The 26,692-nt window shown below is 34.5% G+C and overlaps 2 protein-coding genes and 1 non-coding gene across 9 annotated transcripts in view; 1 reads left to right on the top strand and 2 right to left on the bottom strand.

Annotated features, from left to right (window-relative positions):
- Positions 1–26,692, top strand: part of Zmym4 (zinc finger MYM-type containing 4) — a 186,496-nt gene that overhangs the window by 49,176 nt on the left and 110,628 nt on the right. For 2 of the 7 annotated variants that reach the window (XM_047543836.1, XM_047543834.1), the window contains exon 2: positions 11,047–11,113. The exons of the other annotated variants lie outside the window; for them this stretch is intronic. The gene's annotated coding sequence lies outside the window, so the exon portion shown is untranslated. The remainder of the gene's footprint in view (positions 1–11,046; positions 11,114–26,692) is intronic. 7 annotated transcript variants of the gene reach the window in all.
- On the bottom strand, positions 5,004–5,077 carry Trnat-cgu (transfer RNA threonine (anticodon CGU)). The gene has a single exon. It is a non-coding gene; the product is annotated as a tRNA-Thr (tRNA).
- Positions 11,931–12,370, bottom strand: LOC124979434 (60S acidic ribosomal protein P1-like). The gene has a single exon (XM_047543855.1). The coding sequence runs from the start codon at positions 12,273–12,275 to the stop codon at positions 11,931–11,933; it is 345 nt and encodes a 114-aa protein (XP_047399811.1). The 5' UTR covers positions 12,276–12,370.

Raw genomic sequence — 26,692 nt, 5'->3', positions numbered from 1 at the left:
CTGAATATCCTAGGGCCCTTAAGAATTACACTAAATCTGTGAACAACACATCTATTCACAACGTGGTTTAGTGAACATATTAAGCCAACCGTTGAGGTCCACTCCTTAGAAAAAAAGATTTTTTTCAAAATATTACTGCTCATTAAGAATGAACCTGGACACCCAAGATCTTTGGTGGAGAATGTACAATGAGTTTTCATGTTGTATTTATCCCTGCTAACAGATCATCTATTCTGTAGTCCAAGGATCAAAGAATAATTTAAACTTTCAAGTTATATTATTTAAGAAACATTTTGTAAGGCTCTAGCTGCCATAGATAGATTCCTCTGACAAATCTGGGCATGGTAAATTGAAAACTTTCTGGAAAGGATTCACCATAAGATGCTATTAAGAACATTTGTTATTCATGAATGAGGTAAAATTTCGACATCAATACCAGTTTGGGGAAAAGTTGATTTCAACTCTCATGGATGACTTCGAGGGGTTCAAGACTTAAGTGGAGGAAGTAATTGCACTTGTGGTGGAAATAACAAGACATCTAGGAATGGAGCCTTGAAATGGAGCCTGATGATGTGACTGCAGTGCTGTAAGCTCATGATAAAATTTTAATGAAGAGTTGCTTCTTAGTGATGAGCAAAGAAAGTAGTTTCTAAAAATGGAATGATCTTTTCCAGAAGGTGTTGTGAGCCTTGTCGAAATGAAAACAAAGGGTGTAGAATATAGCACAAACTTAGTTGGTATAAAACAGTGGCAGGGTTTGAGAAGATTGATTCCCATTTGTAAGAAGTTCTGTGGGCAAAATGCTATTGAAGATCATTGCATACTACAGAGAAGGCTTTTATGAAAGGAAAAATTGATCGATGTGGCAGACTTCATTGTTTTCTTATTTTAAGAAATTGCCACGCTTAGACAACTACCACCCTCATCAGTCAGTAGCCAGCAGTGTTAATGCAAGACTCTCTACCAGCAATAGATTACTGGCTGAAGGCTTAGATTGTTAGTATATTTTTTAAGCAATAAAGTATTTTTAAACTAAGATATTTGTATTTTCTTTTAGACATAATGTTACTGCATACTTAATAGATTATAGTCCAGACTTAACTTTTACATGCATTGGGGAACAAAAAACAAAAAAACAAAACAAAACAAAAAAAACACGTAAGTCAGTTTATTGAAGTGGTCTGAAATCACACCCATAATATCTACATGTTATGCCTGAGTATTAATGTCTGATGAAGTAAGATTTTTGAAGAGTATAATGAGTATGGACTCATTTAATATCATGATCAATAATACATAATTTTAAGTTATGTATTACCTAGCATTACAACTTCAAAATACATGAAATGGGGTACCTAACATTACAGCTTCAAAATACATAAAGCAAAATCTTCTTAAAAGAGATTAAGGGATAAGCAAAATCTCCACTTATGTTTACTAGATGTATAGTTTTGTTAGTTAGAGGCCAGGTGTGGTGGTAGACACCTGTAATCTCAGTTACCTAGGAGACTGAGGTAGGAGGACCACAAGTTTGAGGCCAACTTGGGCAACTTGGTTAAATTCTATCTCAAAATTAAAAGGGCTGAGGATGTAGTTCGGTGGTAGAGTGCTTGCCTAGCATATGCCCCAGGTTCAGACACCAGTACTGTGCAGAAAAAATAAAGTTAAAAGCTAAATAAAGCAAATGAAAAGAAGTGAAGAAAAAATTAAAGGTCTAAGCAAAAATCAGTTAAATAGAAAAAGAAAACCAGCATAAAAATTAGTGGTCCCAGAAGCTAGTTCTATTAGAGGGTCAATATAATTGAAAAAGCTTCAGCTAGACTGATGAAAGAAAAAATAAAGATGCTCATTGCCAATATCAGGAATGAAAATGGGAACACCACTACAAACAGGCATTAAAAAGGACAATAGGAAAAATTATGAACACCTTTATGCCAATAAATTCATCTACTTAAGATGAAATGCATCACACCTTAACAGATTCAAATTACCAAAAATAAAACGTGAAAAAAAAGAGTAGGAAAATCCTGGGGCTGGGGAGATAGCTCAGTCGGTAGAGTGCTTGCCTTGTAAGCACAAAGCCCTGGGTTCGATCCCCAGCACCCAAAAAAAAAAAAAAAAAAAAAAAAAAAGAAAATCCTGTATCTTTTAAAGAATTCAAATGGGTAACCTGGGACAATGGCACATTTCTGTGATCCCAGCACTTGGGAGATTGAGGCAGGAAGATCACTTGAGCCCAGGAGTTTGACACTAGCCTGGGCAATATAAAAACAAAACCAAACCAGAAACTGAAATATTAATTGAATCTTCTCACAAAGAAAATTTAGGCCAAGTTGGCTTTACTAGCAAAACTATCCAACCTTTAAAAAAAAATAATACTGACCTTACTCAAACTTACTTAGAAATTACACAGAAGAAATGTTTTCTAGCTCAATTTGTAAGACTAGCATTACCCCTAAAATAAAACAAGATGACAGTAGTCAAGAAAAACTGCTGACCAATATTTTCATGAATGTATATATAAAAATTCTTATCTAAATGTTACAAATGGAATCCAACAGCATATAAAAAGTATTATTGATCATGGTCATATGGGACTTATAGCAGTATAAGATCAACTTGGGGCTGCGGTTGTGGCTCAGTGGTACAGCACCACATAAAAATAAATAAAGGTATTATGTCCATTTACAACTAAAACGTATTTTAAAAAACTTACAACATTCAAAAAGCAATCGTACTGTAAATGAAGAAACTGAGGGTTTGGGGGCACATGCCTGTAGTCCCAGCAGCTTGGGCTAAGGCTGGAAGATTACAAGTTCAAAGCCAGCTGCAGCAATTTAGCAAGGCCCTAAGCAATTTAGCAAGACCCTGTCTCAATATAAAAAAATGGGAACTGGAATGTGGCTCAGTAGTTAAGTGCCCCTCTGTTTAATCCCAGGCACGTGTGTACACCTCCCCCCAAAACAAAACAAAACAATATGATTGTCTCAACAGATAGAAAGCATTTGACAGAATTATACTAAATTGGAAGACTAAGCAAACCAGTAATAGAAGGGAATGTCCTCAATCTTGAAAGAGGGCATCTAAGAAAATCTTATAAGTAGCTAGTAATTAATGTTGAAAGACTAATGCTTATACCCTAATATTGGAAATAAGGCATGTGTGTCCAATTTTGCTATTCTCATTAATTTTTTTATTGAAGGATGTAGCCAATTCAGTAAAACAAGAAAAGAAATAAAAGAGTAATCAGAAAGATGTGAAACTTTATTCTTAAATAACATAATTGTATATAAGGCTGTCATAAGTAATCTCCATAATGTTTCTAGAATTAATGAGTTTATCAGGGTTATAGGTAAAAGATCAAACTACAGAAATCCAATTAAATTTTCATGTACCAACAACAGACAATTGAGAAAATGGTTAAATGTATATACAAGAGCAATCAAACATGGAACATTTTACAAAAGATCTGTACACCAGAAACTACAAGCCAATGCTTGGAGAAATAAGACCTAAAGAAATGAATTAGGGATCTTATGCTGATTGATCAGAAAGATTTAATATTAAGATACCCATTCTTTCTGTATTGATTGATGGATGAAATGTTCAAAAATTGTTAAAATGGGGATTGCAGTTTCAAGCTCTGTCATGTCAAGAGCTTGGAAGCAATCACACCAATCCTTACAGTATTTAAAATGTGTAAGTCATAATGAAAAAATTTACAAACATTCTCTCACAACAAATTTTATGTTTTATAACATACCAGTTGGGAATATATGATTTAGAAATTTTAACATACAAAATTCTCTAGGAATAGTTCATATTGCTCTTGAAAGGAAGGAAAAGTGATTGAGACTGGAAATGACCATAAAACGAGTCAAAGATAGAATTGAAATTTTTTGCAAGTTTCACATTAGTGAAAATGAAAAAAATATTGATAATTTCCAATGTTATTGAGGGTGCAGAAAAATGAGCACTCATGCAATAAGAATGTAAGTACAACTATTTTGGAGGGCAATGATAAATAATCCCTTAAAAATTTAAGTTTTGATACCCTTTGTTCCAACTGTTGCTTCTCTAGAATTTTCTACCCTAAGTGTCAGAGGTATTAACAACAATGATATCTACAGCCTTTAATAACAATGTGAGTGAAGGATAGCAATAATAAATCAAAACCTATACCCATATAATGTAGTAAGTACAATGCAGCTGATAAAAAAATACAACAGACCCATGATAATTGTTACAAAAGTGTCTACTATATGTGCTAATATAAAACATCCAGTGTTTCTGTTTTATAAAGATAATACATTTGTGTATTAAAAAGAGTTCAAGGCATGTAATCCACATTGTTGATAGTAATTACTTCTGGAGGTAAAGATTATGGGTAAGTGACATCTAAATTTTTTAAACCATAGGAATAATTTATAATCAGGGAAAGGAGTAAAGTTTTTTCCTCTAAAAATATAGGAAATTATAGGACTATAGCAACAGAACAACTAGAAGAGCAAAACAAAAAACAACAACAAAAAAATCTAGACAAAAAATACAATAAAATTAGGTGGCAAAGTATGTCTGTGAACCTCAAAATTTAAGAAAATAAAAGTCAATCATCAGTGGCTATGCTACTCACATGTTATCAATTTCCATGCAAGAAGAATGTAGCAAAGGGTTTTCTTGGAACTTAAATACAATACACACAACTTTCTTACAGAGGTCAAATACAGGCAGAATTGCTACCAGGATGAATACCCAAACTGGGAAGAAATTGATAGAAATAGTCATGTGTGAAAATAATAATGTTTCAGTCAGTGACAGACATATATTAAAGTTGTCTTGTAAGATTGTAATAGAGGGCTGGGGTTGTGGCTCAGTGGTAGAGTGCTTGCCTAGCACATCTGAGACACTGGGTTCAGTTCTCAGTACCACATGAAAATAAATGAATAAAATAAAGGTCCATCAACATCTAAAAACATTTATTATGGAATTTTTTTTTTTTTTTTTTGCGGTACTGGAGATTGAACCCAGGGCCTTGTGCTTACGAGGCAAACACTCTACCAACTGAGCTATATCCCCAGCCCCCTAAAAACATATTTAAAAAAAGATTGTAATAGAGCTAGACAATTTATATCTCAGTGATGTTGCAGCTATCATAGAGTTGTGGCATTACAGTTGTTTGTGATAATGGTGGTGTTAACAATCCTCATATGCTGATATGCCACGTTATATGCTGTAAAAGTAACATATATATAAAAGTATAGCTTATACAATGACAATACTACTTCAGTAATATTTCGATAATACTTCAAAATGGCAATAGAGACCTATGTTGCTGTTGATATATTTCTGTGCTATACTTTTTAGTGTTAGAGTTACTCCTAGTTATTTAAAAAAGCTATAAAAAAGTTATTAAAAAAATCAAACAGTAGGTTGTGTTATACTAGCAGCAGCTTCATATATCTTTTGTTTACTGTGCCTCTTGATTATATCAAGTGACTATGTTGAGTGATCTGTACCATTGAGTTTTGTGTAAGTACACTATGATGTTTGCACAACAATGAAATAACCTAAGGACACATTTCTCAGAATGTATCTCAGTTGTTATGTAATATGTGACTTTAGAATCCTAATTGGCTTGCTCAGGATTAAATGGAACCCATAATAGGAAAGAGCCAAATAAAGCAGAACACATAGAGAGCCAGATCTCAGAGTAACAAATTTTTTTTTAATTTATAATTTTATGAAAACAACACAGTAGGAGCTCTAGAGTATGGAGCTAGGACATCTAACCTGAAAAATTTTTCCCTATTAAAAGTTTGGGAAAATTGATTGAATAAAAAGAAAATGAATAAAAATTGAATTCCAAACAGTTATTTTAGGAAAAAGCAAGAAACAGAACAATATATCTACAGAGAAGAACTAAGCATAAAAACCCAATATAACCACTGTTCTAGAAAGGCACTTGGTCTATGCATAAAGTCCCTTCTCTTAACTTGAATTTCATAAATATATTGTTGTGGAAGCCTTATGGCAGTCATTTTGACCTTATAAAGAATTAATCTTGGGCTGGGGATATAGCTCAGTTGGTAGAGTGCTTACCTCACAAGTACAAGGCCCTGGGTTCAATCCCCAGCACCGCAAAAAAAAAAAAAAAAAAAAAAAAAAAGAATTGATCTTTTCATCTGTATACCCAGAGGATTTTTTTCTTTTTCTTTTAAATCCAGTAATTACATCAAACTGTCTTGATGTAGGTTATTTTGAGTTGAATTTCTCAATTTGTATTTCCCTTCAAGTTTATTTATTTTTTTTTTCAAATTTCTAGAAAATTACCCATCAACCATATGATATAGTCCAAAACCCACTCAAGACTGGACATATGTGGCTCTGATTATGTATCTAGTTTATCTTGTCTTTCTTATGCCTGTACCCTATTTTGTCTTAACTGTTGTGGACTTCTTTCAGTTTTCATGTCCACCTTTTGTTAACTAAAACTCCCTTTTTCTATTATAGCAAATACTTTTTCATCCTCCGATCTAAAGGATGTCTTTAATTTCCAACTACGTTAAGTCTTTGCTTATTCAATAACATTCATCTAACTTTGTAATTCATTAATAACTGTATTTCCTGCTAGTCTCTCCAAAAAAAAAAAAAAAAAAAAAAAAAACCAGGAATTTTGTTTCATTTCCTGATGTTTTAACATAATGACTAGAACAGTTTGTGCCTGATATGTAGCAGGCAGCTATTCAATAAATATCTGTTGGCTAACTGATTAAAGCAGGCATGTTAACCAAATTTATCTTTGGGTGATTTATTTTTCCTCATCTCCAAAGTGAGAGAGCTCTACTAGCATTAAATTATCATTAAAATTCATTCATCTTTGGAATTCTTTCATAGTATGTGGTGAGACTAAGAGACTAATTGAGTTTGAGCATAAAATCCACATCATGAAGTAGGGTGACAAAACACTGCATTTGGGTGATAAAACATTATATATGTGTGTGTGTGTGTGTGTGTGTGTGTATTTAGTGTTAACACAATTTAGAAATTCTTCAGGGTATGAATGCAGTGGGAAAATCTTCACACTTTGGTAAAAATGTGACTGACAACAGATGGATATGGTTTGCTTAGGGAAACCATTCTTTTGTTAAATGCTGCCTTTTTATGTCTGCAAGTTCATGTAGGCACAGGCAGGTATAGAGCAGCTGTTGTATACCACACAAATGAAATGCAGTGGCATATACAAATACATTGTCTATACAAACTACTTGTCACATTCTACATGCTTAAGAGTTCAATCGTGGAGGATTTTCAGTTTTAAGTCCTGTGTCTCAAAATTGGTGATTGAGCTAATCTTTAGAGTCCTGGTTGCCTTAACTTTTCTGCTTAGTGTTTGTTCTGCTTAAAGTTGTAGATTCGTAATGAATTTTTGTGGAAAGAATGAATGATGAAGGTAGGTGCTTTTGGAATATTCGTGCAAAACATTAAGACCAAATTGATGCCATAGTAGGTTAAAGGTTTAGAGCAGGGATCCTGGTTTGAGAAAGGAAAAATGACAGAAAGAGAAGATAGTGGCATGTTAGGGTGGTAAGTATATTTGAAGAAATGGGGGATGGGTTACAAAGAGGTTCTCAAGTATAGATGTAACATCCTGACAGAATAATGGATGCCACACTCACTGAATCAGGGAATTGAAAGAAACAAGGTAACCTCATTGTAGATATTTTATGTCCATTAACTATATCTTGGTTATGTATCTTACAAACTTGGGGATCTTTATAAAAATTGGTATTTTAATAGGTTTTAGTCTTTGAAAATTTAGCTTTTTTCTTTGATATTAATAAGTCCATTTTCCTTAAATTATAATAACAACTTTATATTTGCTTATTCAACAAACACTTAGTTTTTAATTTAGTGCCAGGTATTGTCTTAGGCTTGTCTTAAAGGAAAGGATAAAGTAATTTATCATAGGAAATTGTGCAACCAAAATTTTCATTAGTTGGAATAATTTAGTCTGATAATTGGCTTTTAATGATCATTTATATCTGTATAATGATTATGTGTTTTGGAAGGGGAGTTGCATATACTTTGTAGGTTATACTGGCTCATTTGACTCTTCAAAAGCCTTATAATTGGATTGGGGTTGTAATACAGTGTTAGAGCGCTTGCCTAGTATGTGGGATGCACTGGGTTGAATCCTCAGCCCGCATATAAACAACAGACAAAATAAAGGTCCATCGATAACTAAAACAAAAAAAGCCTTATAATTGTTTTGTTTGTATATTTTGGGTGGGTGGGGGCAGATGCCTGCTATGTACTGCTTATTCTTTGAAATCTCAAAAAAACATAGTGTTCTGATATACTCACTTTCCAAATAATTCTATGAGATAAATGTATTTAAGTGGCATCTTATAAATAAATTTAAGTATTTTGCAGTTTCTTTTGAATATTCTATTCTACTTTATTTTTTGTTATAAAGTTAGCATTGTTGTAAATAGTTTGAAAGATTATGAAAGGTATAAAGTGTACCTGCTTATGCATTTATTTGTAATTCTGTATAAATTTATCTTGCATATACATACATATATATATATATATATATATATATTTTTTTTTTTTTTTTTATGTTGCTCTTTTTTTTTAGTATTAGGAGTTGAACTCAGGGCCTCATGCGTGCTAGACTGCTATATCCCCAGCAGGTTTTTTATGTAGTTTTGAGACAGGTTGTTTCTAAATTGTCCAGGCTGACTTTGAACTTGGAGTGTGCCTGCCTCAGCCTTCTGAGTTGCTGAGATTATATAGATGTGTGCCATCATGCCTGGCTCATGCATTTAATTAATTAATTAATTAATTAACTAACCTGGTGCTCAGGATCAAACCCAGGGCTTCACATATGCTAGGCAAATGCTCTCCTATACTCCCAATCCATATGTTTAAATGAATGCATGTAAAAATTTTTTTATATTTGCTGTATAGTGTATTAATTATAAATAACTAAAAATTTGGTGCTAGGGATAGAACCCAGGGCCTTCCACATGCCAATAAGCATATGCTCTACCACTGACCTATATTTTAGCCCCCATATGAATTTTAAACATGGATATATAGATTCTTCTAAATACCACCACAACCTCACCTAACAGTTTAATTATCCCTAAAGCTCATCATGCTACCATTCATACTCAAATGCTCTATTTAGTCTTTTCTTTTTAAAATTTTTTTTAGTTGTTGATGGATCTTTATTTTATTTATTTATACGTGGTGCTGCTAAATGAACCCAGTGCCTCACAAATGCTAGGAGTCCCCTTCAGTCAGTCTTAAACCACTGCAAATCATTGTAGTATTCCCTGTTACTATATTTTTGTGTTTTGAGAATGTCAAATAGTGTGTAACATTTTGAGACTTGCTTCTCAGAATGAATATTTTCTTTCAAGTAAAATTTAGTGAATTTGGAGGTGGTTTTACTCTCCCCTTAAGTGTCATATTACATACACAATATTGAAAGTCCATTGTATAATGTTATTTTTATATTCAACTCATTGAGTAAAGAACTCAAGAATAAAATAATCTATATTTAGTTATATTTATTTAGATAGTTCACATTTCTGTTGCTTTTTCTTCATTATTGTATCCTAAATTTTCTTCTGATATAATTTTACCTTTTAAAAAAATTTATTTTTATTGTAAACAAATGGTATACATCTTGTTTCTCTGTACATGAAGTAGAGGCATACCATTTGTGTAATCATACATTTACATAGGGTAATATTTTTTGACTCATTCTGTTATTTTTTCCTTCAGCCCCACCCTCCCACCCCTCTTTTCTCTCTATACAGTCCCTCCTTCCTCCATTTTTACCCCACCTTAGATCCCTCATTATGTATCATCATCCGCTTATCAGCAAGATCATTTATCCTTTGGGTTTTTTGAGATTGACTTATCTCACTTAGCATGATATTCTCCAGTTTCATCCATTTGCCTGCAAATGCCATAATTTATTATTCTTTATGGCTGAGTAATATTTCATTGTGTGTGTATATATGTGTGTGTGTGTGTGTGTGTGTGTGTATATATATATATGTGATATATATATATATATCACAGTTTCTTTATCCATTCATCGATTGAAGGACATCTAGGTTGGTTCCACAATCTGGCTATTGTGAATTGAGCGGCTATGAACATTGATGTGGCTGTATCTCTGTAGTATGCTGATTTTAAGTCCTTTGGGTATAGGCCAAGGAGTGGGATAGCTGGGTCAAATGGTGGGTCCATTCTAAGTTTTCTAAGGAATCTCCACACTGCTTTCCAGAGTGGCTGCACTAGTTTGCAACCCCACCAGCAGTGTATGAGTGTACCTTTTCCCCACATCCTCGCCAACACCTATTGTTGCTTGTATTCTTGATAATCTCATTTTACTTTTTAATTAGTCTTACTTAGTGGTTCTTTCAGAACATACCTACTGACAACAAATACTTGCAGTTTAACTTCATCAGAGAAGTCTCTACATCATGTTTATTCCTAAAGGTTATTTTCATTGCATGTAGATTTGTCAGTTCACAGTTCTTTTCTTGAAGCACTTTAAGTATGTTTTTCCACATTTTTTTGGCTTCCATTGTTTCTGATGAAATATCAATAGAAATATAAGTGATATGTTATTTTTCTCTATTAGTAAAGTTTTTTTTTTTTTTTTTTTTCTTCAAATCTTTAGGTTTCAGCATTTGATTATAAGCACCTTCGTGTAGCTACAAGTGTACCCTTTGGTACCTTACCTTTTGTTTGTTTTTGTGGTAAAGTATATAACTAGAAATTGGCCTATTACTGTTTTTAAGTGTGAAGTATAGTAGTACTAAGTACTTCACACTATTGTGCCATGGTCACCACTATTCATCTCCAGAACTTTTTACTTTATTATAGTCTGCATAGAATCCTATAGTATAATATGTATTAATAAATTGTTTGACTCTTTACCTGGCAAAAGTACTTCAGTAATTTTTTACGGTTATAAATAAAATGGAAACATTAAAAATTTTTTTTTTTATTTTACAGACTGCATTTTGATTCATTGTACACAAATGGGGTACTGGGTACTACTTTAAATAGAAGTATTTTGAAGGTAAGCTTTTTTCTGTCAGATTTGTTTACAGTGATAGTTTAGAGGTTAGGATATTTGTAAGAATGTGAGTGTTTGGTGAAAATTAAAGTCTTCTTTCTGTTGTTAGTTGTTGCTATTTTGTTTTTCAATATTTGTATTGAAGTGGCCTTGTGCAGTGGCTCATGCCTGTAAACTGAGTTGCTTGTGAGACTGAGGCAGGAGGTTTACAAGTTCAAGGCCTTGGCACCTAATCTCAAATAAAAATTAAAAAAGACTTGGGATGTAGTTCAGTGGTGTGCATTCCTGGGTTTAGTCCCTGGTATCCCTGTTCCCCAAATTAGATTGAAATGCATTGTATGTCTTAAATGCATATATCATTGACATCAGGGCTTAAATTTTTATTTTCTGTGTATCAAAGTGATACATGATTATTATTATTTTTTAATGAATAGTAGTGTGCTGGGTGAGGTCCTGGGTTGATCAGCAGTGCTGCAAAACAACAAAACAAGAGTTACTAGTCTTTAAATATGTTTGTAAACAGCTGTTTGGACTTTTCATAAATTAGAAGTTTGAGAAACGTAATTGAGAACATCTAGTTTCTATAGCTAGGAAAGCTTTGTACTTACTAACTTGTAATATACTGATAACTAAGCCATATAGAAGATCCATTACATTAAATTTATATGGGGGTATCTTGTACATTCAGTAAAATGTTTATTTAAGAAGACAACTCTTATATAAGATGAATGATCCAGAAATGCTGAGGTTTTTTACTTTTTTTTTTTTTTCCAAACTATCAGCAAAGCTCAGTTTTTTTAATTCAAAATGTTATAAGAATTTAGTCAAAAAGACCAAAGCCCATGTCATCATCAGACTCCTCGGATTCTTCATTCTTTGCTTCCACTTTCTTCTCCTCAGCTGGGGCAGCCGCTGTGGATGGAGCAGGACCTCCTGCTGGTGCTGCACCAGCTGCTGGAGCAGGCCCACCAGCCCCTACGTTGCAAATGAGGCTCCCAATGTTGACATTGGCCAGGGCCTTTGCAAACAAACCAGGCCAAAAAGGTTCAACATTTACACCAGCCGCTTTAATGAGGGCATTGATTTTATCCTCCGTGACGGTCACCTCGTCATCGTGCAGGATGAGGGCAGAGTAGATGCAAGCCAGCTCGGAAACAGAGGCCATGGTGCTGACTGCCGGGCGCGGTGCTAGTCGCCGGATGAAGTGAGGGCCTCACCCCATCGCGCCCTTAGCTTCTTGGAAGGACCGAGCACCTTGGCGGCAGCTGAGGAAAAAAAGGGTTTTTTACTTCTTAGATACAGTTTTATTGATTTCTTTTTTGCTAACTTGAAGATAAAAACACCACACTAGAAATTGTGAGAAGTCGATGGGAAGATCAGTAGAATAAGACAGACTATTACCCTATATACATAAATGATTACACTACTGGTGTGACTCAGCACCACTTCTACAGCCAGAGGAATGAGAAGCTATGCTCCATTTGTGTACAATGTGTCAAAATACATTCTGTTGTCATGTATAATCAATTAGAACAAACAAAAAAATTGTGAGAAGTAAGAAATATGAAAATGTAGTGAAAAAGTACTCTTTGTGCAGGGCATGGTGGGGCATGCCTATATTCTGGTTACTTGGGAGGCGAGGCAGGAGAATTACAGTTTGAGACTAGCTGGGCAATTTAGGGGGACCCTGTCTCAAAAACATTTAAAAAGATTGGCCAGTAGCTCAGTGTTAGGGTTCTCTGGGTTCAGTCCCCACTAATGCAAATAAAACCAACCAACCAAACAAAAAAGAGAATATAGGTAGAGAATAGAAGATCAAAGTATAAAATTATTAGCAATTAAAAATCTGTTGTAAAAAAAAAAATCTGTGTTTTTTATTATTTTTTGAGGAACCAGGAATTGAACCCAGGGCATGGTATATAGTTAAGCAAGCATTCTACCATTGAGCTAACAACCCATCCTGATTTTTATTTGATTTTGAGATAGGATCTCCATACCTTGCCCAGACTGCCCTTGAACTTGCAGTCCTCCGTCAGCTACCTGAGTAGTTGGGATTATAGGTGTGTGCCAGTTGTGCCTGCCTCTACCAATGCCATCTTGTTTAATATATTAAGTAATTATACTAAATTGTAATTATATTTATCTTATCACACATTAGTTGTGACTTGGGAAAACAAAAAGAACTTAAATTGTAGAAATGTCTTTTTTGTGATAAAAAATGTTAATGGGGGACTGGAGTTATGGATCAGTGGTAGAGTGCTTTCCTATCTCTACCAGTGTGAGGCATTGGTTCGATTCTCAGCACCGCATATAAATAAGTAAATAAAATAAAGAGCCATCAGCAACTAATAAAAATTATAAAAAATGTTAATGGGATATCACTAAAGGAAAGAATATTTTACAATTATAGTTGAACTGATTAGTCTTGCTTTTGAGTTATTCTTTAAATAAAAGTCCTTGCCAGGTATGGTAACACTATTCTGTAATCCCACTACTCTGAGACAATATTAAGTTGGAGGCCAGCTGTGGCAGCTTAGCAAGACCCTGTCTCAAAATAAAAAATAAAAAAGGATGAGGATATAGCTCTATAGTAGAGTGAGTGCCCTGGATTTCATTCCCAATACCAAAATAAAATTTATATATACATATATATATATATAAATTTTCCTGGATCTATATAGTTCTATAATGCTTTTCCCACTTAAGAAATTTTAAAATGTTTAAGTGCTTTTTTCTCTCTAATATATACTTGGCATGACAACCATTAATATTCAAAAGTATGGATTTGCATAATTTTTATTGGTCTTTGCTTTTTCTTGTTCTTTTTATGGAAAAATATTATGAATTTTTTGATTGTGGGATATATACCTTTCTGGGCTTTATCACAAATTATTTCTTAAGCTTGGGATTCAGCTTTTAAAAATATTTGCCTTGTCATAAGGATGAAATTATAAAGGGACAAAAAGCAACAAACCCTTTCCCTTAAGATTGCTTACTATATAACATTTATGACTGTGTTGAATATAGTGACTCTCAGTGTAGTTTAATGCAACTCACTGCTTATGAGTTCAGTAGTTTTACCCACCATTGCTTTTGCACCAGTTGTGCAAATGTCAACACAGTGAAAAATACAAATACTATCTTAGTATTACAGTGAAAACAGTTTTGACTTTTGGGGCTTCTGAAAGGGTCATGAAATTCTTTATGGGTCTGAAAATCACTGCTTCTGGGGTTCCCTCTTTTCAAAAGCTTTTTTATATGGTTACAGGTATCTTTGTAGGTAGAATGATCTTTTTCTTCATCAAACAGATGCTTTGGAAAAATCTAGACATTAGTTGTCTCTTCGATTTTTTGTCAAAATATTATTTCAGAGTTTTCTTTGGATCCATTTTTACATTTTGGAGGTTGTGATAATTTCTTCCTTATTTGAAGTCAGGGATCACTAATTGAAGGCAAGTAGTTCAAGTGGTTTTTGGTTTTAACTTAAATAATTGAAGAAACTTATGTTGTTCTTTTATTTGTAAGTTTTAAGATTTACATGTTAAAGTAGTTCAAGTGGGTTTTGATTTTAACTTAAATAATTGATGAAACTTATGTTGTTCTTTTATTTGTAAGTTTTAAGATTTACATGTTCATACTTGCAGATTTTACAAAGCACTGAAAATATTTTCCTTGAGGGGCAGCATGAATTTTATCACAAATGTTCTTGATTTTCCAAGCTAATAAATACTTGATGCATTGTTTTTGATCTAGAAAAAGTGACAAAAAGTGTAGTTTAGAAACTTCCCAACTTACACAGAATTTTGGGGAACACATTTTCTTCATTTTATTTCAAAGATAGATATAGCACACTCTACACATGCAGATTAAAAAGGAGGCAATATGTAACTACTAAAGGTTTTATTTTTTCCTTTCCAAATCTGTGTAACTTGATTCTCTTTAGCTGCCATGAAGTTATTAAATCACTTTAAGATGATAACTTTTCATAATTGAATATTTTTTTAATAAAACTATTTTATCAACAGTGACTGGGAAGTTATACCCTATGTTTTGCAATAGATTTTTTTTTAATGAATCTGTCTTTTTTTTTAATAGTTGTAGATGGACACAATACCTTTATTTATTTAAATTTTTATTTTTACAGACTGCATTTTGATTCATTGTACACAAATGGGGTACAACTTTTTCATTTATATGGTTGTACACAATGTAGATTCACACCATTCGTGTAATCATATATATACATAGCGTAGTACTGTCTCATTCTACTATCTTATCTTCTTCCACCTTCTCCCTATTTATTTATTTTATGTGGTGCTGAGGATCAAACCCAGTGCCTCACACATGTTAGGTGAGCATTCTACCACTGAGCCACAATCCCCAGCCCCATAGCTATTTGTAATAGCCGGCTTGTCAATATATTTTTGAATTTGAAATTTGGTCATTTGTTTCATGTTACAGAATTAAGAGTTTCTGAAATCCAACTTAACCTCCTCTGCTTCTATTTAGAATTTTGAAAAACACTGCTAATAAAGTATGCTGCCTGCACATGAAATGTGAATTACAATTGATAATCTTATCTACAAGTTGGTAGATAGTAGATAGCCAGTTTTGTACTGAGGGAGAAACAAAGCTATTTAAATTTTAGTTCAGAAGTCAGATAATTTCACTGGAAATAATAATTTTGTTTAACAAAGTTTACATAAACTTTGAAATAAATAAAAATATGAAAAGAAGATGAATTGCATTCCATTTTAAATGAAAAGTTAATAGGTTAAAAAGTCATTATTGAGAAAGAAAAATGGCACATTGAGAAAGAATGTTATATACTCTTTTTTGTGTGCATGCTGCAGATTGAACTCAGGGCACTTTACTACTGTGCTAACATCCCCAGCCCTTTTTTCTTTTATCTTTCCTTTTTTTGGGGTGGGGGAGGGGGGGACTGGGGCACTCAACCACTGAGCCACGTCCCCATCCCTATTTTGTATTGGGAGACAGAGTCTCACTGAGTTGCTTAGCACCTTGCTGTTACTGAGACTGGCTTTGATCCTTCTGTTTCAGCCTCCCAAGCTGTTGGGATTACAGGTGTGCATCACTGCACCTGGCCTTCTTTTTTATTTTGTGAGACAGGGTCTCACTAAGTTGCTGAGCCTGCTGTCAAACTTGGTGATCCTTCCACCTCAGCATATTGCTGGGATTACAGGTGTGTGCCACCGTGCCTAGTTTAGACTAATTTATCAGGTCCTCAGTTACCATTATACTAATTTGAATTCTTGGTTAATGATTAGCTTGATAGCGAATTGTGAACATCAAGATTGAGAGTTTAGAGAGAACTTTTATTTTTATGTAGACTGAAGAATTTGAGTGCCAGAGGAGTCAAGTGTCTAGCTTAATGTCTGTTAGTGAATTAGTAGCAGAGCAGTGACTAGAACATAATAATACAGAAAGTGGCAGTCTTTGTTGAGATGTATTCCTTTAGTTTTTAATTTTTGTGTTTTTTGGGTGGTGCTAGGGATCAAACCCAGTGTCTTGCACATGCTAGGCAAATGCTCTCCCATTGAACCACAGCCCCTGCTGCCCCTGTTACATATTTGACAGCAAATATTTTCCCCATCTATTTGAAGATTTTTTATTTGTACAGTTAGTTCTTACTTCACAGTTCTGGTGTGCTTAGAATTTCAGATGGCACAGTTCAAACACCAGTGCCATAACAACAGTTTACCATAGTAAATGAAATCACTATGTAATTGACAAATTTCTGTCATGTTTGGTGACCAGTCATGTTACTTATTTCAGTCTCTTTGGATTGGTCACTGTGTACACACAACTCATATACAGAATTGGCCAACAAAGATGAAAATGTGGAAAAGAAATGAAAAGTGATAACGTGGGAGTTGATAAAGTGTATGTTAAAAGTGTTGAAGATGATGAAAGGTACATGAAGATAGGACAGGTGCTAGGCCTACATGTAGCTATTGTGTGAAAAAGTTCAATAAATATAAAAAACAGATAGCTTCAACATCATTTAAATATCTTAGTAACCGATCCCACATCAGTTTTTCCAGCATTCAGACACAAATGTGTTGAAGTTAGCTACGTTGATAGAAAACTGTAATGAAAAGGAGATTAAAGAACTTTTTATGTTAGTAAAGACTAGTTCTGTTTTTTCAGAATGTGTGTGGATTAATAATCTTTCTGGTGAAATGAAGCTACTAGAGAAGATAGAGATGCTGCTGTGAAATTTGTATCCACATTATAAGGATTGATTAAGTTGAGTAGTTAGGGTTTTCACCTGTTTAATACTGATTAAAATAGGTCATTTTTAGAAACCATCCTCACTAACTTGTGTAATGAAAAAACATGGAATTGCCAAGTGGCCTTAAAGAGAAGTGTATAGATACATAGTCTCAGGAATTTATAGTAAAGGCATATTCAACATAAATAACAGAAAGGATGAAGATGTCCTAGTAGAAATGATACTGGTAACAGTTTCAGATTAAAGAACTCTTGGAGATATTCACAAGATTGAAAGGGTAAAGGGTAAAATTTTGGAAACCAATAAAAACTTAGAAAGAATTGTGACACTTTGCCAAGCATGGAAAAAGTGCTTGTTATGTGTGTGGATGTGTTTGAATTGAATTTTTTCCAGTGCTGGTATGTATTCCAGGGCCTCTCATAATGCTAGACCAGTGTTGTGCCCCAAAGAAAACACTTCGGACTGGGGCTGTTAGTCTGTTGGTAGAGCATTTGCCTAGCTTGCATATCCAGTACCACTAAAGTAAACAAAATAGCAACAACAACAAAAAACACCACTTTGATCCTCACTGTTTCTTGTGTGTGGGTATGTATGTATGTATATATGTATGTATATATGTATGTATGTACGTATGTATTTATTTATTTATGGTACTGGAATTGAACCCAGAGGTGTTTAGTTGCTGAGCCACATCACCAACCCTGTATTATATTTTATTTAGAGACAGGTAGGGTTTCACTAAGTTTCTCAGGCCCTCACTAAATTGCTGAGGCAGGCTTGAGCTGCTGGAATTATAGGCTTGTGCCACCATACCTGGCTAGTGTTTCTTGGGTTTAAGTTACTAGTTATACAGTATTTTTCATTTCCCTATACATTTAAAGTGGCAGAGTTTTAATGTTTTAACAAAAATTCAAAAGATCATGAAACAATTTTAATTTTTCCCTTTGACCATTAAGATTACTTTGCATGTTTTCAGCTTGTATGACCATTTTTATGGTCCTGCTGTATGGCTGCTTGCATAAAAAATATAATTTTTTCCATAACATTTGTTGCATTTTCCAACTTGAGAAAATAATTATAAAAATCATTAGGAAGAATACATTTGAAAGAATAAGTAAAGGATGTTTGAACTGGGGTAATAAAAGGAAGAAACAGTCATTACCATTGTGGGGTGAAAGAGGAGGATTGGACCTTGGTTCTGGAGTGGTCTGTTGCAAGCATAAAAAATTATTTGAATCTTCTGTGTAATCTTGAAGATTCTTGCACAATTTAAGGTGCACTTAAGGATGTTTGAACATTCGATCTAAGCAACTTTTGAAGTGCCTGATTGATTCTTTTATTTAGCAAACTTTTATTGAACTTTTGTTTTATGTTATGCAGTGTTATAGGTGCTAGACTTACAACAAAGCAGAACAGTCAAAAATTCTCTCTAGGCTAGTGTGACATTATGATAGAAGAAATATTTATTTGATATGTGTCCCAGGTTCCTGGCACATAGATTCTAAAATCCTTGGATCTCTGGAAGTAGAAGTGTCTTTTGTATTCTGGATCAGTGGCTGGGGGCTCTTAGACAGTTTTCAGGGTGGGTATTGGTCCCAGAAAGATTAGGCATGGTTGGAGGGTTAAAGGTTGAGTCAGTCATCAGTGACCAGTGTTAATCAATCATGCCTTCATAATGAAGTATCCATAAAATCCCCAAAGGGTGGAGTTCATAGAGTGTCCCCATTACTGAACATATGGAAGTACTGGAAGGTTAACATGCTTACAGAAGATATGAAAACTCCTTCCTTGCAATACCTTGACCTAGGTGTCTTCTCTTAAATGAGTGTTCATGTTTATTTTTTATTGTAAAGCAAAAACATAAGTTTAAGTGTTGCTCTGAGTTCCATGAGCTCATTGTTACTAATAAATTGAGGAAGAGATTGTGGGAACCTGATTTATAGCTGGTTAGTCAGAATCATAGGTCACAACTTGGGGCTTGTGATTGGCATCTGAAGTAAGGAAAAGTTTTATAGGACTGGACCTTCAGCTTGTGGAGCTTGATAATAACTCCAGGTAGATAGTATCAGAATTGAACTGAATTATAGGACACTCAGTATCTTCTGGAGATGTGATAGTATAGTAGGAGAAAAAGTGTCATCTCCCCCACCCCACATCTAGCTGGATGCTCTTTTGCCTACCTTCTGGCTTTAAGAAAGGTAGAGGAACTGGAGTTGTGGCTCAGTGGTAGAGCACTTGCCTTGCATGTGCGAGGCCCTGTGTTCAGTACTCAGCACCACAGATAAATAAATAAAATGAAAGATTCATTGATAATTATAAAAAGAAAATTTGTTTCTAATCCCTTACAGTCTTGATTTCATTTAGATTTTTTTGAAAGAAACCAACTAGATTGTTCAATTTTTGTATAATTCTAAAGGTCATTGTATAAAAAGTTTATTTTTATTGATTTTTTAAAGAAGATAGTCTCCAAAATGGAATTAAAAATCACTGTATAACCCTTGTTATTTGTAGGTAGATTGGACTATAAAAAGAATGGAATATTTCATTGTACAGCTTCCAAAATGCATGAGTACTTGATTCTTTATGGTATTTTCAGATTTGAAGTAATGTTTTTCAGAATTGTTGTCCTAAGACACATCTACCCCAGAGGAACTGGGAAGAGAGTTGTGAATTATACTTTGTTTAGAAAGTTGAGTGTGTGCAAGATTAAGGCATCATAGAGGATTTGTAACTTTAGCTCAGTAGGTGTTTGCTCTTGAATGAAAACTGTAAAAGTTAACAACTGCACAACAGTCCAGATGTATTGAAACTACCTGAAAGATTGGGTGAGCTATAGGTCATTCATAATAGCTAGAGCATTTGTTTGGGGAATGAAAATATAATAGGAACATGAAGTTAGGGAAAGTAGGAACTGGAAGGGAAGGTAGGAGTTCTGGAGGTAGGTTCTGAAGGTAGGTTCTGGAGTGTAATATTTATTTAGAAATTTGGATTTTTTTCTTAAGAGACTCTTTTGGAGCTGTTTATGTATGCCATCCCCTCACTCTCTCGGTACTTCTATTTCTTTGTCTATAAAACAGAGGTGTTAACAAGTACCTACCTTCTGAAATTTTGGGGGAGAGTAAGTATAATTAACTCATGAGCTTGAAAAAAGTGTTTGACACAGAATGAGGTTCCTGCTGAGTGTTATTGCTGGCTCTGATGGTTGGGGAATCACTGTTTTAGGCCACCTACAAAACTCTATTCAGGTAGTGGTTAGAAACATGAATGACAGATGGTTAGTAGCCAGAGTGTTACTCAAAACTGGAGAAACAAAAATGAAAATAAATATAAAATAAAACAACAAAATGCACACTGGTAGGTGTGAATACTGGAATGTTTTTTGTTGGGCAATTTGGTAACATATCAACAAGTTAAAAGTCTGTGTCCTTTAATGTCGCAGTTCTACTTCTAGGAATTGATTCTACAGATAAACTAACATGTATAAGCCAAATTATAGTTTCAAGGATGACAACTACAATATTATATTTGTAAAAAAAAGCTGGAAGCAACTTAAACATCCATCAATATAAGACAATAAACTCTATATAGTCACTACGAGAAGTGAGATAAATTTCTATGTAAAGAGAAATTTCCAAGATGTACTGTTAAAAAAATTAATGGGGGGGCTGGGGATATAGCTCAGTTGGTAGAGTGTTTGCCTCGCAAGCACAAGGCCCTGGTTTCAAATCCCCAGCACCGCCAAAAAATAAAAAATAAAAAAAAAAATAAAAAATTAATGGGGAATTTTTCTCTCTCTGTACTTATTTATGTCTTTGTCAGTGTCAAAGAAAGTGGTATCTGATTTTAAGTTTGATTTTTGGAGGGGAGTATATGTTTAGTATTTATGTATTATGTATCATCATTTGGGATGGTTGTCTTTAGCTAAGTTTGTTTTGTAAATAAGATATTAACCACTGACATACTATTAATACAAACTAGTTTGATTTTAAGTCTTAAAGCAATATTAAAAACTGTGGTCAAGCTTTTAAAAATCTTTTTATGAAGATTTATGTTTCTGGTTAAAAGACTTAATTATTTTCTAGTATGTTTGATGTTTTTTTTTCCCCCAAAATTATTTTTAACTTATCTGAAATTTATTTTGGTGTGAAGTAGTCGTCTCAGTTTTTCTGCTGTAAATGGTTGCTTGTTATAGTCTGTTTTGCTTTGTTTTGTTTTTGTTAAGAAAGGGAATTGATCTTTGAGTTTAGCAGCATAGAGGGGTCCTTCATGACATTGACAAGAACAGTTTCAGTAGAAATAGGAGCAAAAGCCTTACTGAAGTAGGTAAGCATGTATGGTACAACTCTGAGAGGCAGCATGTGTGAACAACTCTCTTGCTGGTCAAGGGGAGAAGAAAAGTGGGCAGTAGTTCTAGGGGAATAGGGAGATGTGAGAACCGTTTTTTTTCTTTTTTTTTCTTTTTTTTAAATGTGGTGCTGAGGATCAAACCCAGTGCCTCACACATGCTAGGCAAGTGCTTTACCATTGAGCCACAACCCCAGCCTGAGAACCGTTTTTTGAGATGGAAGAAATAATATAGCATGTGTGTATGTTTTGGGAAAAATCCATTAGAAAGGGGAAAATTGATGGTGTAGGAGAGAAAATGGAGACTTCAGGACAGTGTCTCTAAGAAAATAAGAGAGAGTGTGATTTAAATTAGTGCCCAAGTAGAGGAGTTGACCTCAGTTTGGTAGGAGCATCGATAGCACATCTTTAATAACAAAGAGAGAAGGAAGGAGGGCGATATGATTGGCAGTGGAGACTTGCAGATGTTCTTTTCATTTTCCTTGATAAAAAAAGAAAATTATTTTAATTGAAAAGTAGAAATTACATATATGGTGAACAATATGTTTTGATTTATGTATACATTGTGGAAAATGACTAAGGCTATTCACATGGGCATTACCTCACATACTTACCTTGCTTTTGTAGTGAGAATACTTAAAATCTACTTAGCAATTTTCAAGTATACAACATACTGTTATTTAGGTTCACCACAGTATATTTTCTCCTAACTGAAATTTGGTGTCCTTTGACCAACATTTCCCCAATTCTCACACCTCCCAGTCTTTGGTAGCCACTGTTTTACCCTGTTTCTATGAGTTTGATTTTTTTTTTTTTTAAGAAACACTTCTACATATAAATAGGATCTTGTGGTCTTTCTATGTCTGACTTTTCTCATTTAACCTTACACCCTCCAGGTCCATCCATGTAATTGAAAATGACAGAATTCCTCCTTTGCCGCTGTATTGAACCCAGGGGTACTCTGATCACTGAGCCTCACCCCCAGCCCTTTTTATTTTTTATTTTGAGACAGGGTTTTCCAGGGTGGCTTTGAGATTGTGATCCTCCTACTTCAGCCTCAGAAGTCCTTTCAGGTATGCCAGTCCACTGGACCCTGCAGCATTTCCTTCTTTTTTTTTTTTTTTTTTTTTTTCCCCAAAATCTTCAAAAGTTGATATATTTATATATGTGTACTTGGAATTCTTACAGATTAGTGTATGCCTAACCAACAGTATGCATTTATATAAATTTAAAAATAAGTAGATAAGAGGAAAGCATCAATGGTTACACTGTCAAGGAGAGACATAGGTGGCATATTATAGAAAATATTATCTTATAGAAGATTAATGTATATAATTTAAATTGTCATTACAATTAGAATGAATATGCCTCACAATACAAAGGATCTAATTTACTAATAAGACAGACTTTGATTTTTACACATACCCTGTCAATTTAGAGTTGGTCATCCATAAAACCTTCCAGAATTCAAATAAAAAGAGTTTCTACCCAACCACTTACTGTAAGGTAGCCATAATGTATATAAAAGTTAAAGAAAACACATATAGTGATTACTGAGAAAGAGTTGCACCAAATGGTCATTAAAATTATTCAGCTATAAAAAACTGAACTTAATTTTTAAAAATTTTTGGAGAATCTAAGAATAGTTAAAAGCTTTTGTAGCCACTCTATGGTATGAATTAAATTGGGAGGATGACATGCAAACACTCATACCCTACTGTATAGCATCTTCATTTTTTAACCCAAAAGAGAACATTTTGTGATGATTTTGTCTATAGTCAACACACTGTGGTCAGATGTATCTCATCTAGACATACAAACTAGAGGAGGATACATCATTTCCTTTTTTTTTAAGGTTGAATAATGTTCCATTGTGTATGTCTGTGAGGTAGGGGAGGGATGAGAGAGAGAGACTGAGAGAAGACACCACATTTTCTCCCCCCCTCACCCCTCTTTTCCCTCTATACAGTCCCTCCTTACTCCATTCTTGCCCCCCTCCCACCCCCCATTATGTGTCATCATCCACTTATCAGAGAGATCATTCGTCCTTTGGTTTTTTGAGATTGGCTTATCTCACTTAGCATGATATTCTCCAATTTCATCCATCCATTGATCACTACTTGGGTTGTCTCTATCTAGGCTATTGTGAATAGTGCTGAAATGAACATGAGTGCAGGTATTATTTTATATACTGATTTGCTTTTATGGTGCTGGGGATGGAATCCAGGGCTTTAAGCATGCTAGGCAAGTGCTCTATCACTGAGTTACATCCCCAATTCCAGAAATGAACTAAAAACCTCATATTACTTTGGATTATGTTACTAAATATTGAAAAATATTTTCTTGTATTAACATGTATAGGAATTCATGTTATTGTTTGGATTTGAGGAGTCCTCTAAAAGCCCCTGTGTTCATGCAGGAATATCCAGAGGTGAAAAGATGAGATGATGGGAATTGTAACCAATTAGTCCATCCTAGTTTGAGCAGACTGACTGCCTGTAGGCAGGTGGGGCGTGGCTGGAGGAGGTGGGTCATGGGGGCGTGCCCTGGAAGGGTTCCTCTTCCCTCCCGCCCCTTCCCCTATCTCTGTCTCCCTCCTGGCTGTGAGAAGTTCCTATGCCACACCTTTCCACCATTTTGTTCTGCCTCACTTCGGGTCCCACCTCGGGCCCAGAGCAGTGGAGTCTGCCAACCCTGGACTAAACTTCTGAAACCATGAGCTGGAATAAACTTTTCCTCCTCTTAAGTTGTTCATGTTGGATATTTTGGTCACAGCTTAATGCACACAACTTAATGATCTTTTTTTTTTTTTTTTTTTTAAATGTTTTAAGTTGTTGGTGAGTCTTTATTTTTTATTTATTTATTTATATGTGGTGCTGAGAATCTCACACATGCCAGGCAAGCGCTCTATCACTGAGCCACAACCCCAGCCCCAACTTAATGATCTTTAATGCTGACACCATTGTTACTATCATTTCCCAAAGTGGTTTGGTATTGTTAGTGTTATCCTTCAAAAGTGTTCTATGATCAAGTGTATTTGGAAAATGCTAGATAAAAAATAATGCAGGTTTCTTGAGTTTTAGAAGTCTTGGTTAGCATTTAATGAATCAACATGCATTGTTAATCACAAAAACAGAGATTTCTATTTTCCGTATTTACTTGATCACAGAAAGTTTTTCTTTCTTTTTTCTTTCTCCTTTCCTTTCTTCCCTTCCTTTTCTTTTCCTTTCTTTCAGGGCACAGTTAGTATTGGGGATTGAGCCCAGGTGCACTCTTTAACACACAGCTACGTCTTCCCAGTCCTTAATTTTGACTCTTTAAATTGCTGAGGCCTCAAACTTGCAATCTTCCTGCCTGGGCCAGCTCCCTAAGGCACTGAGGTTATAGGTGTACCTCACTGTGCTTGGCTTGATCACAGAACTCTTTTTATTAGTTTTTAATTGCAGAAATTGAGAAATATAAAGTTATGGCAGTCATTTGTTTTAAATGATATTGAGAGAATATGCAAAATACAGTGTGCTAGGTCCTGTTGATATCCGAGGATAAAAAAAGATTGATCTAGAAAGTGATACTGATACATGTATAAATTAACTATCACAAGTGACTGTAAGTGAAATATAAATCAAGGGCTACAAAAGAGAAATGATTTATAAAAGGGTCAGAAAAGTTTTCACTGAACAGCTGTACTTTGAAAGAGCAGTGAGATTTTATTAGGTCTTTCCCCAAAGAGTGGAAATAATATAAGAATGGTATGAATAGAACTTTGTGTAGGAGTGAGAAAGGACATTACTTCATAGTTACTTTCAAAACCCAAATCTTCTATTTTGCTGCCTCCCTCCTTCATTGGTTTTTCATAGGATAAAGTCCAGTACAACTGATATTTAGGGTGAGCAAAGAGACATTTTTTTTTGAGAGTTGAAGGGGAGCATATTAATAATTACTAGGAAGCTGGGCATGTGGCCTGTGCCTATAACCCCAGCCATCAGGAGGCTAAGGCAGGAGCATCACAAGTTTGGGACCAGCCTCAGCAATCTAGTGAGGCCCTAGGCAATTTAGCAAGACTCTGCCTGAAAATAAAAAAATAAAGACGTGGGGTGTAGCTTGGTGTTTAAGTGCCCTTGGGTCAAGCCCCGGTACCATATATATAAAAAATTATGTGCAGATGATAGATATAAACTGGGATGCCTGACCATCTGTCTGTGAAGAATGTACTGCAGTGTTTGGTGTATTACTTTGTCCTCAGCTTTATATTGCTCTACCTGCTTTATTCCCTGAATTTTCATCCTCCTAACCTTTCTGCCATTGAATTCTGTTTGTTCTTCTGCTGTCAACTTTTATATTTGCTGTTCTTTCTTGACCTCCTCCCACCTGTCCACCTGTTTTAATTTCTACTTATCCTTTAGATCTTAAGTGAAGGGATAGGATAGTTTTTTTTTTTTTTGTTTGCCTTTGCAGACTCTTGGATCTAGGTTAGGCTGGCTTTCTCATTCTCATTTGACAAGAGTTCTGTTCCTACAGTCTGTCTCTGTAACCATTAATTTCTTTAGTTGACCTTTGATTGATAAGTATTTTCCACATGAAATAAGGGTTGAGTCTGTTTTCTGCCCACCATTTTATTGCAAGATGTCTGGCATAGAGTATAGACTGAAAACATATCCAAAAGCTACAAATGTAAGCAGAAGGAATAGAGAGTAGAGGATTTATCTAAAACATTAAGGTATGTTAGAAATAATAATGATATGTGTAATTAAAGAGAATGGGGGAAATACTCTTATTTTGAGGTCTCTAGCTTGAACTCCAGGGTGTTTGAGGCTGCCGCTAAAATGAGAGAGGGAACAAAAGAAAAGGTTTTAGATAGGAAGAAATAAATCTTATTTGGTAGTTTTATTGTTTTCTTAATCAGTGAATAATTTAGCATAATTCCCCACACTATTTTGGAGTTGTTGATGTGTTAATTATTTGTCTTTGAAAGAGTTTATCAT

The sequence above is a fragment of the Sciurus carolinensis genome, chromosome 1, assembly GCF_902686445.1.
Source record: "Sciurus carolinensis chromosome 1, mSciCar1.2, whole genome shotgun sequence".
NCBI lineage: Eukaryota > Metazoa > Chordata > Mammalia > Rodentia > Sciuridae > Sciurus > Sciurus carolinensis.
Note: the sequence above shows the minus strand (reverse complement) of the source record. Positions and strands in the feature narration are given on the sequence as shown.